General features: G+C 34.1%; 1 protein-coding gene across 1 annotated transcript in view; it reads left to right on the top strand.

Annotated features, from left to right (window-relative positions):
- The window catches only part of LOC142537635 (uncharacterized), a 43317-nt gene extending 31636 nt beyond the window's left edge, over positions 1 to 11681 (top strand). The window contains exons 5-8 of the mRNA XM_075643135.1: positions 9102 to 9522; positions 9631 to 9712; positions 9900 to 11323; positions 11610 to 11681. Of these exons, the coding sequence (XP_075499250.1) occupies positions 9102 to 9522; positions 9631 to 9712; positions 9900 to 10902 (1506 nt within the window). The 3' untranslated portion in view covers positions 10903 to 11323; positions 11610 to 11681. The remainder of the gene's footprint in view (positions 1 to 9101; positions 9523 to 9630; positions 9713 to 9899; positions 11324 to 11609) is intronic.
- The last annotated feature ends 1060 nt before the right edge of the window (positions 11682 to 12741 follow it).

The raw sequence follows: 12741 nt of genomic DNA, 5'->3' as shown, positions 1-12741 counted from the left end.
GTAGTGTTATAAATGGGTAGATTTTTAGATGATTATGATTAATGCTATGGAAGTAAATAGATCTTTCTGTGTAACACTTCCAAACATGTATCACTCAATTGTTCCATGTGCATAGAAATCTTTGGTTGAGGTAAGAATTGATTCCTGAGTCATTATCTGAATTATCTCATCTCCTTTCTCTTGTATATTCTATTAAATTTGTAACAAGTAACAATTTACCAGTCAAATTTATTATACACGATTGAAAATTGCGATTTTTTGCTCTTAAAAATTTTGGTTATATACATTGTTAAAATCGGATCTTAAATATATATATTTCAATATTGGTAATTTTAAATATTTTTCATCAAGATGTTGATATGACATTTCACATATAAGAATCAATCAACATTAGATCAGCGCTACATTGGAAAAAAACTATAATTATCCTCATATTGTGTTTGGATTTAAAGATTTAATTTTGAATAATCAAGTAACGGGATTGGATTCAAATTGTTATATTAAATTAGAACTTTAAATTCAATATTGCAGTAAAAAAAAAAAAACCATAAGCAGTAGCCAGAAAATGTCATTCTACATTAAAAAACATCACTAAAATACAACTAAAAAAATCATTTAGTACGAAGCTATCACATGTGGATTGATTTGCATGGAAATTGAATTTGGTGATACATTTCCGAGTAATTGATCTGTCTTTAATCTTTAATCCAAATATATGTGATTGTTTGTCGCTTTACCAAAAGTTATAGTTGATGTTAACGACGTAAATCAGATATTTTAAACCGTACATCAAACTTTATTTATCAGTTAAGTTATGAATGAGGCAATTTTAATTATTTAAAAGAAAATTTTTTTAAATTTTCCACAAATTTCCAAGTAAGAATTTTCAGGTCTCTACAAATTTCATCACAATTTTCCTCTAGTTTTACGTCCAGAAACGGCATCAACGCATTCTATGAGTCGAGGATATGCTTCCCATCCAATTTTCTTATAAATTTGCAAACAGGGTCTTTTTTAGTCGGATTCCCAAGACTATGACGCTCATTTTGAAATTGTTTCCATAAACGTAAAGTTCAATATGCACATGTCCACTAGAATGCGTCTCAAGAGTCAATAAGATGTTATCTAAAGACGCCTTACTCAGCCCATTCTTAATGAAACCAATTTTATCTTCTCTTTTATTGGAAATACATCCCAAATATCTGCATCATTTGTCACAAGTTCATCTTGCACACTTATGACAAACCCCTAACCTTTTAGCCTTCGTTTTTTCGCATAAATGGTTTTTCCTAATCCATAAAAATACCGAATTAGCAATGATTGTGGAACTTCTCTTCCTAATCGAACCTTAACTTCTAGTACAAGACGAATATCTTCTGAAATTCCTTTTTTCATTAGCAATCTCAATCTTTCACTCGATTTTCATCCATTTTGAAAAGAAAATAAATGATTTTTTTTTAATTTTTGTATCAGCAATTGTGAGAAACTGATTTAACCAACTATGAGAGTCACGGAGTACCGTTATCCATCATTTAACCGGGAAAATAAAAAGATTAATGAAACCTGAAATAAAAACAAACAAAATTAAATGCAACATAAAAATTTAAGGATCAGAAAGGGAAATAAACTCTTCATTATGTACTATTTATTAATAGTTATTTTGACATTAGGAAAAATGTAATATTCTGATTGGGGGAAAAACAAACTTAAAAAAAATTTCTATTTTAAAATAAAAACATGTTTTTTGTTTGTATCTTAGTAATTTTTGCAAAAATATCTTACATTACATGTTTGAAAGATTTCGATTAGAAATTGTAATAATCTATCTAAGGATGTTTAAATTTTGATTTGAAAAAAAAAAGTCAATTTTAATATTTTGATCACTATAAAAATATGATTTATTAAATCTTTTTGAATGATTAACCATTGTGATAAAATCAGTTATTAAAGTATATGGCCCAAGATATACCTGATAAGAGTACCTAAAATTTTTAAACTCATACATATTTTGTGAGTAAGTGGAGAGGATTGAGAAAACAGGTTGCGAGCTTTTATTGATCATCAGAGAGGCTATCTATTGTTTAGATATTGAGTTCTTATTTTGAATAAAAAAATGTTATTTCCTGAAAAAAAAAAGAAAAAAGAAAAACAAAGAAAGATGTTGAAGATCTATTAAATTTTTAAGTTATATGCTGCGACCAATTTATCTCTCATAAAAATAAAAATAAAAAAATAAAAATAGAAAGAAAGAGAGAAATATATTGTACAAATTAAATAAATATGTGGTCAAGAAGCATAAACTTAGTCTCATGCCATGGTGTAAAAAAAAAATCAGGGAAAAATACATAATAAGAACAACTGGATTTTGAATCAATGGATTTCCTATCTTTTGATTAGTTTGGCTCGTTTGTCTGTCTGCATTCTGTAAACCATTTTCCTGATCATTTATCTGTATTCCAACTCCATGAGAGAAATCATTTCCATAAATTGAAACACTTATTAACCTGTGAGGATAGGGAGTTGAGACTCTTACAAGGAATTTCTGAAGGCCATGTATATTTAACTACCTGAAAATAAGCTTTGAATTGATCAGTTCAGATTATTTCATAAATTATAATTATAATGATCTTGATATAAATTTGACAGTTTTCAAATTTAATTTAAACACTTGGATAGTTCTTTTTACATTTCTATTTAAATTAATCAATATGTTTTGTGTTGCTATTAACGCTTAAATTGCTAGGGACTAGCAATAAGCTGGTTGGGGAGTGTGATAAAGATAAAAAATTTTATATTAACTAAATGTTTTATAATATAAATTTATAATTTTTGTTTTATTAAATGTTTAAATATTATATGTTTTATAATAAATTGTATAAACTATAAGTTGTTGTGTAATTATAAGTTTTTACTATTTTTTACAGGTTCGATAAAACAAGAATAACCTTGGCGTTGCAAATGGGATTAAGATGATTATTGGACCTGTAGAAAGTTGATGTTAATATCTACAATATTGGTGGCAAGAATGAGATGAAAATCTTCTCACAAGTGGGATAAAATTAAGCAACAACTAAAGTTACCAAAGAAGTGGCAGTTTTTCGAAGCTCCAGCATTTTGTTCATATCTCTAAAATTACTTGGTCAAATGGTTAAAAAAAATACCACAATTAAAACAACTCAGATATCTACATGTTTTGTTTTATGCGGAGAAGAAAATTTGGATAAAAAGATTTTCAAAAGTGATGTGTATTAAAATATTAATTTTTTGGAACACCAATGAAGACTTATGTGTAAAAAATAATATTTTAGTTGTGGTTGTCTCCCAAATTTTGCTATAAATAGGGGTGCATTGTAATGTATTGAGATATCTCTCATTTTATGAACAAACCTTTGAGTTCGTAATATTTCTCTCTTTTTTTTTCCTTTATTTCTTCATTTAAATATATAGCATATTAAGTTCATATTCAAAGTTGTATACTTTGAATAATAAGTAGCTAACTTCCCAAAGTTGAGATGAAATGGTGAAACTCTTGGCATGATAATAAGGTTATTAAAAGTTAAGAATCTATGTTTTATATTATTTAATCATTATTTATTGTTTATGTTATATTTATTTCTTTAAGTATTATTATACCCTACTTATAAGTGAGAGTTCTGATTTATTGTTGCTATATGTTAGACTAAATTCTTGGAACCATTTAAATGTTAGTTTGGTATTACCAACAATTTAAAGTAGATGCCTTGATTTATTATATATTAATATCATAATATTAATTTCTTAGTACCATTTAAATGTTTGTTTGGTTTTACCAACCATTTAAAATGGGAACCTTGATTTAGTGTTTACAAATATATAAATAGCACAATAAATACTTGACAACATTTACAAGTTTTGGTATATATTATATACATATGAGATAATAATATATAATATAATATAAATATGATTATTTAATATATATTGAAATCATTTTATTAAGTGGATTTCAATAATGTTCATTAATGTTAACTTTATTAAAATACCAATAGTGGATCCTTTAATCTCAACTACTTAAATTAAAATTTGAACAATTAAAAATTACCAATTAAAGATTCAAACCATTAAAAGAAAAAAACAAAAACAAAAAGACATTGTAGTGGACTTGTAATTACCTTATCATCACTGTGGATACGATACTCGAACTCACCGAATTATACTACTTGTGGACAACCTGCTCTTGGGAGTGCAACAATCAAAGTCACAACAGTCCCTCATGGATTATATCTCTCAAAGTCGACTGCACTGATAAACGTGACAAGATTAGGGGCCTCGCCCCTAGCATACACTGTAAGCTCAAACCGTGGTATCTCAGACTGCAACGGTCTTTTCGAGTGATAATTGAGTGATAACTGCTGCTTTTCGACTCAATGCGTCTGCCACAAAATTAGCTTTCCCCGGATGATAGCTAATCTCACAGTCGTAGTCCTTCACTAATTCAAGCCATCTTCGCTGTCTCATATTCAATTTCTTTTGGGTGAAGAAGTATTTCAAACATTTATGATCGGTGAAAATTTTTCACTTTTCCCCATATAAGTAATGTCTCCAAATCTTCAATGAAAAAACTACCGCTACAAGCTCAAGATCATGAGTAGGGTAGTATTTCTTGTGAATTTTCAATTGTCTCGACGCATAGGCTATAACTCGCTCATTTTGCATCAGAACTTCACCCAAACAAAGTTTAGAAGCGTCAGTATAGAGAACATACTTACCTTTCCTCGATGGCATCGATAACACTGGCGCTGATATCAAGGATTGCTTTAACTTGTCAAAAATATCTTGACACTCAGATCCCCATACAAACTTTGTGTTTTTCTTTGTCAAGGCGGTCATAGGTACCGCTATAGATGAGAATCCTTGAATAAATTTGCGATAATAGCCAGCTAGTCTCAAGAAACTGCGAACCTCGGTAACACTATTGGGTACTGGTCACTCTCTCGCTGCTTCAACTTTACTTGGATCAACTTCCACGCCATCACTAGAAATGATGTGGCCTAAGAAAGCCACTCCATCAAGCCAAAACTCGCACTTGCTGAATTTTGTATATAACTTTCTATCTTGCATTACTTGCTGTGCTGTCCTCAAATGACGACTATGCTCCTCTTTATTCTTCGAATAGAACAATATATCATCAATGAAGACTATAATAAAATGATTTAGATACGGCTGAAATACGCAATTCATGAGATCCATGAAGATCGCTGGCTCATGGTCAACCCAAATGGCATGACCATAAACTCGTAGTGCCCATATCTAGTACGAAATGCTGTCTTGTGAACATCCGACTCTTTCACTCTCAATTGATGGTATCCAGAACGAAGATCAATCTTCGAGAATATCGATGCTCCTTGTAATTGATCAAATAAATCTTCTATTCTATGTAGAGGATACTTATTCTTGATAGTGACCCTATTAAGCTCTCGATAATCAATGCAGAGTCGCATACTATCATCTTTCTTCTTCAAAAATAATGGTGCGCCCCATGGAGAATAACTAGGGCGAATAAAATCCTTGTCTAGCAATTATTGGATTTGATCTTTTAATTCTTTCATTTCAGCGGGTGCTAGACGATAAAGTGCTTTAGATATAGGAATAGTGTCTGGCATCAACTCAATGGAAAATTCCGCCTCAGGATCGGGTGGAATGCCCGGAACGTCTTCGTGAAAGACACTAGGAAAGTCTCTGACAATATCCACATCCTCCAATTCTTGACTAATGGAAGCATGTGCGGTAGTGATAAGTGTAATTTATTTCACTTTTATTACATGTTTTTAACTTAGAATTATGTGATTCTTGAGCAGTTTATTTGATTTGTTGTTGTTTTTGTTGTTATAGTTTCGAAGTATAGAATAAGAGTGTGAAGTATTAAAAGTGTTGAATTGGAAAGTGCAAAAAGATAAAAAAATACAGTAGCTGCAGCGCACCCGCGCTTATTCATGTACCGCACCCGCGGTAAGCTATTTCACCCGCACTGAAATAGGCAGCGCACCTGCGCACATACACCAGAAAGAGGACCGCACCCGCGGTCTGTTCTTCACCGCACCCGCGGTCTTCGAAAAGCAGAATCCGGAAATTCTGTAACTTTGTGTGCTGCGCGTGGAAGTTTGAGACTTTTGTGTGCTACGACTTCTATCTTGTCTGGACTATATTAAGAGATCATTTGCTACTATCTAGGGTATTGGGGAGCCAAGGAAAGAGTGAAGGAGGCTACTACTAGATTGAAGATCAAATTCATCAAGTTTGGAAGAAATCTTTTGTACAACTCCGGGAACGGAATCAGCTCTTCAAACTCTTGTTCTAAGTTCTTCTTTCCTTTGTTTTTCATTTGTTATGTCTTATTTTAAAACCATGTTTTGTTGTTTTGATTGTGTTATTATGAACTAAGTTTTAATTCTAGAGGAATGATGGAACAAAACTAGAAACCATATGTTAGAAGTTATAAATTAAGTTATTTAAGTTCTTTATATTGTTCATTTGTATTGTTCTAATCTTAATGCTTTCAATTTATTGGCCATATTTTGAATGATTTATATGTTTACAATGTATCACTCGGAAGATGAAATTATAAACAAGAAAAAGATCAAATACATCAATGGTATTTATAGAGTTCGGAAGGCCTATAATGCTATCGAAGCCTATAGAGAATCTAGTGCTTGTTGTGTTATTTAAATGTAAATTGTTGATGGGAATGTCACAATTCATTTTTAGATAACAAATATCTACTTATTACTTGGAAGAGGGAGTAGATAATAATATGATTTTTTGCTAATGAATAAAAAGGACTTTTATAACAAAGCTAATAAGAATTACACATGGTGGATTTTTGCGTGAAATCGGACCTCTAGATCTTTTATCTCATTGTTATTTGCTAAAGTTATTTGCTAAAATTATTTGCTAAAATTTGGTGTTATATATATCTATATTTATTTATTTTTAAATCCATTTTCAATTTAGTCATTCATAAAATCAAAATCCTTAAATTGAAAGTCAAGACTATTTTAATCACAAGCATTAATATACGTTTATATACACACTCCTCGTGGGATCGACACTTGTACTCAATAATATATTTTACTATAACTTGACGTCGTACACTTGCGAGCAATTAAGAAAATATGCAACAAGTTTTTGGCGCCGTTGCCGGGGAGTGTTTATTTTAAATTTATATTAGCATTGTTACCAATTAGTATTGATTTTAATTTAGAGTTGTTTTTATTGTATTACATTAAACATTGACCTGTTTCTTATCCTTGTTTGACAGTGCATGCGAAGATCGCAAAATCTTGACTTGCTTATCTTTGATCCTGAGATCGAAAGAACCGCAAGAAGATTAAGAAAGGCAAGAAGAGAAGAGATTCAAGCAATGGCTGACAACAGAGATAATGAAAATCCACCCCCTGCAATACCCATCAGAGATCATTTTAGGCCGGTATTAAATACTCATTATTCAGGAATAGCACGAGGGACTATTAATGTAATGCCCGAGATTTGAGTGTGATACTTATGAATTGGTATATATTATGAATAAGGCAATAGAAGAACAGACGGGAAGAAGCGGCGTTGCAATTTGAGTGTTTTGGCAAAGAGAGACCGCACCCGCGCCAAGAAATTCTACCGCACCCGCGGTGACTGGCAAGTAGGGTACGTTTTTGGTGAAAGAAGACAGCGCACCCGCGGTACCAGACAGAGCGCCCCCGTGGTGTTGCTACAATAAGGTGAGCGCACCCGCGGTATAAAGCATAGCGCACCCGCGGTTCTTGCTTCTGAAAAAATTGATGTATATCAGTACACCGAGCGCACCCGCGGTCCAAGGTATAGCTCACCCGCGGTGCGACGTGCAGTATGAAGATTTAGCCACATTTTTAACATGCAATTGAGATATATATATAGATCTTGATTCCTCACGATTTCAGCAGAAGAAATCGTGATTTTCCCTCAGCAAATTCCTCAAAGCTTCCCATACCTTTAAATCGTGATTTTGAAATATCCGTGTATCAGAATTTGAATCCGAACGCAGTATCGTGCTCCTCTCGCTACGAGCTACAACTGGACGTAAGTTTTACTACGTTTTGATATGATTTAAAAATATGAGGTTGATGGAATCGAATAGGATTCATATATGGTGTTCTAGACATAGTAGACATCGTAGAATCAAAACCGGATTGAAAAACAGATATGGTATGGAATTATTATGAATTTCGGAAGATATTGAGTAGGAATCGATATCAGATTTGTATTGTTACTGATTATGAATTGAGAGTTGATTATTATTATGTGTGCTGGATATACTGATCAGTATGTATTTGAAGTTAGATCGAAGAACAGACTGTTTATACAATTGTTATAATTTATCAGATTTGATAGGATTGAAATGATGCCGATTTAGTATCAGATTATGTTAATCGATTGATTATGAGTTATGGAGATTGATATACACTGATCTGTACTACCGGTACTTGGAGATTGGACCATTGTGCCGTCAAAATTTGATAAGACTGAGAGATCTTAAATTGAATTGAATATTGATAGAGTAGATTGGATATTAATCAGAACAGAGTTTGAATTAAGCTATACATTGATACAGTGTATTCGATATTGTTATTGCCAGATTGTTTTGGACATGCAGTGAGTTTGAGACTTTGACAGAACCAGATCGACAGAACGAAAAGAAAGGTATAAGTCAGTGTTAATCGGGAGATCGACTTGAGTCAGATTAGACTTGAGTTTCCCTAAACCACATACGTGTATGTTATTGTTTTCATATTTTTGTATGCTTTGTCTAAGTATGTTGATTTTATTGATGTATATAGAAGCAGTGAATAACAGATAGTTATTGAGTGTGAGTCATTGACAGAGGGGCTAGATTTTGACAGAGCGATCACTGGCCCATTGCACCTTGTCAGAATAGGATTGGCATACATGCCAAGTCTGTGGCAGATCTGCCAAGACACTGGACGTTTTGTATATCGAGATGCTTCAGATACAGATAGCATCCTTATTACAGATTATTCGATATAGACTAGACCAAAGTCCAGAAATAAGAACGTACCGACTCTGTGTCACAGGATCTTTTGCAAAAATTTGGGAAAGGAGGCACTTCATTTAGTTATATTGATGATTTGCACAGAGAAACAAAGTCGATTGAAGAAGGTATACATGCTGCAATACACAGTGAACAAGTTGGAGACGAGAGTTCAAGCTGGAAAAAGGTGTTGCATGAAGAGAGTAGTCAATATTATTATTGGAATATTTTAACTGGTGAAACTTCATGGGAAGTACCTGACGTTTTGACTCAGGCCGCTGTTGTGAGTCATCTAGAGAAAACTGTTGGTGATACATCAGGAACATCTGTGGATGTAGAACAAGAAGATGCCACGTTTGAGAAACTTAAAAAAGGTTCTGAGGCCATTTACAAAACTAGTGGTAATTCTAGTAAAGGGGCAGAAGCAGATGGATTTGAGGAAGGATCCAAGGGTGATTCTCTTGGTAATGAAATAGGAAATACAGATGCCTGTCAAAATTGTCGAACTTCTTTGCTTGATGATGCTCCAATAGTTAATGATGCTAAATATAACTGCAATTTACTTTCTGTAGACTGCAAATCAGGGACTCATTTTTCTGCGCATCTGTTAAAGCATTGTGACATCCTGTTAGAGCGATTGAACTCTTTGGAAAGGTACAAGTTTAGCTGTCCATATCGTATCTTCATTTCCGTTCCAATTATCACTGAGTGTGCCCTTTTTTTTATGAAAATGAAGATTAAGCCATGCAGATTCTTTAGTTTTCTATATCCAATTAATAAAGTGAGTTTACCGCTTTCATTTAGTTTACTTAACTGATTCTTCTCTATCTGTTCAATTCAGTTTGAATTGGAATATGCAGTGGCAAGATATTAAATTAAAATACAAATTGGAAGTTGAGATCAGACTCTCGGACATTATGACTTTAGCATCTCATGGATCAGCCTTACTTCAATTTTGGTTGTATACTGAGGAACAGTTAAAACGACTTGATGCAGCCATAGATGATGCTATTCGGCAATATGGTTCTGCTCCTATAGGTGAATATGAAGCTACTGTTAAATCACAAGAAGCCTTCAAAGTTGATTCAAATGAAAAGAAGGGACCATGTCAGGCTGCTAAAGAATCAAATCATCCTGATTCTACTTTTGAGAAGTCACATATTGAAGCTTATAGTGATCTTGGCACCACAACTGGACTTGTGTCTTCAGTGGTTAATCCCATCACGTGTTCTAATACTGAGACTGAAGGAAAGGATGAAATCATTGGTCTTGAAGTGCATAGTGAAATAATAGCCAAATCTGTTGTTTATTGTGGAGAAGAGGTAGACATGGATGTGGACATGGAAGTTGAGGACACATCTGCTTCACTGAAATCATCTATTGGAGGTGCATCAGGTGCTCATTATGATATCCTATCCCACGAACAATCAAATCTACAACATCCACCTGCAGTCCACGAGCCATTGCTGCAGGGGCAAATGTTTAGTGTACAACCACCTGCCACAAGTTGGATTCATCAACTGTCTCTTGAAAACGGACCTTGCCCCCCTCCACCTCCTGATAATGAACCTTTCCCCCCTCCACCACCTGATGACTATCCTTTTCCCCCACCACCGCCTGACGAGCCTCCAGAAACATCTTATCCTCCACCATCACATTTCGAGTCCGTCCATTCTTTGCCTTATTCAGAGCACTATGTGCTGGCATATCCTTCCTCAAATCTTGATTATTTTGGGCAATCAAACACTGAAATTTCTGGCGCCACTCTGTATTCCCATCCTGAGGGAGTGCAAGTTTCTGCTTCCCATATAACACCTTATTACGAACCAGTTTCGAATATCTAGGCAGTTACACCTTTGGTAGGCAACCCTGGAGAACCTAGTTCATATTACGGCCTTCAAAATGGCAGTCTAAATCATCCTTCATTGGTGAGTGGTGCAGCTGTGGAGTCTTCAAGGATTCAAAGTGAAACCGTTCTCACAAACTGAGACATTGATGCTACATGTTCGTTAGGTTCCCATGCAGAAACTGCCTGTGATTTATTTTCAAAAGCTAATCCTAGTGTTGTCAAGTATGGTCAAGGGTCCGTAAAGGAGGCAGAGTTCTTGGATGCTCAACTTGCTATTGAATCTCAATCAACTACTTCCACGAGCCATGGATCTCAATAGACTAGTTCCACGAGCCATGGTGCTAATGGTTTGTCAGCCTCTGATACTCCAACTTTGGTTTCTGCTGCTGCTGCAAGTTCCAAGGTTCAATCCAAGGGTAATAATTGTTAAAGTGTTCTTTGTGTTCACGATGGTTAAAGTTAATGAATGTGGCACGTACTGATATTAATTTATAGGAACTAGCAAGATAATTATTGTGTGATAATGTAAACTTATGTGCTAGGTATTGCATTTAAGACATATCAAACATCAAGCATAACATATCATTGCATCTGAAAACACTCGTGATTAAACTTTATATATAGTCCGACTTTCAGCGCCACATGATTTGATTTTAAAAATGATTCAAGACACCTGATTTTTAGGTTTTTCCACCTTTACAGTTTCACGTAGTAAAAAGAGAAATGTTGCTATGGTATCCACATTGAGATCTAATAAGAAAGTTTCCAGCTTGGTGGACAAGGTACTGACTCATCTATTTTTAATTATCTTAGTTTTTTTTTTTACCTTGAAATACAAAATTGAGTGTATCCCTTCTATTCTCAGTGGAAAGCTGCAAAAGAAGAGTTGCATGAAGAGGAAGAAGAACCTGAAAACGTTTATGAAATGTTAGAGAGGAAACGGCAACGAGAAATTGAGGTACAGAAATTTCAGACTTCCAGTGATGTTTCTATTATCATTAAATTGGGCTTTCTTCCCCTGTTTCTTTGACTGTTTTCTTTTCTCAGGAGTGGCAAGCCCAGAAGATTTCCAGTGGGGAGGCGAAAGAGAATGCTAATTTTCAGCCACTGGGTGGTGATTAGGTAACTTTCTGACTGTAGATCAAAATTTAAAATTAAGCTTGTGTAGTTGATTGTTGGCCTTATTCTGCTGTAATACCCTCATACGGTGTGTTGTGACCTTTCCTTGTGTTTCTCGAGCACACCTTGAGGCTTGAATCCTCCCTACGTAGCCCCTGTCGAATACATGAGTTCCCATGAACGTGGGATTAGAGTCGCCCTCTGTAAAAATTAAGTGGTTACCTCATGGAGGACTCTAGGTGTAAACAAATCGAATCGAGCTGAATATCACAAAAATTTGAAAGCTCAAATTCGAGCTCGAGTTCGATTTGAAATCCGAAAACTTTATATTTTCGTCGAATCAAGGCTCAAGTTCGAGCTCGGTTGAAAATATTTGAGGATGTTCACGAGCTATTCGATAATAAAAAACTCGATAAATATTTATTTAACATATAATTTTTTTATTTTAATAAAATATTAAAGCTTGTGAGTTGCACGTGAACTAGTAAACAATATAATTTGGGGCCAAGTTTGGCTCAAATTTGATTATATTGAGTATGAATCAAATATTTTTCGAGCTGACTCGAAAAACTCGCAAACTGGCTCGGTTCATTTACACCCCTGTTATCGATCCCCTTGGTGTAAAAGATGTGGCGACTGGCATGTTATGTTACAGGCGAGAAAGGGTGAAGCGGAAGAGAGCCCAACAAATGAAAGAAACTGAACACAATGTTTC

This window comes from Primulina tabacum, chromosome 2 (assembly GCF_025594145.1).
Source record: "Primulina tabacum isolate GXHZ01 chromosome 2, ASM2559414v2, whole genome shotgun sequence".
Lineage (NCBI taxonomy): Eukaryota > Viridiplantae > Streptophyta > Magnoliopsida > Lamiales > Gesneriaceae > Primulina > Primulina tabacum.
Note: the sequence above shows the minus strand (reverse complement) of the source record. Positions and strands in the feature narration are given on the sequence as shown.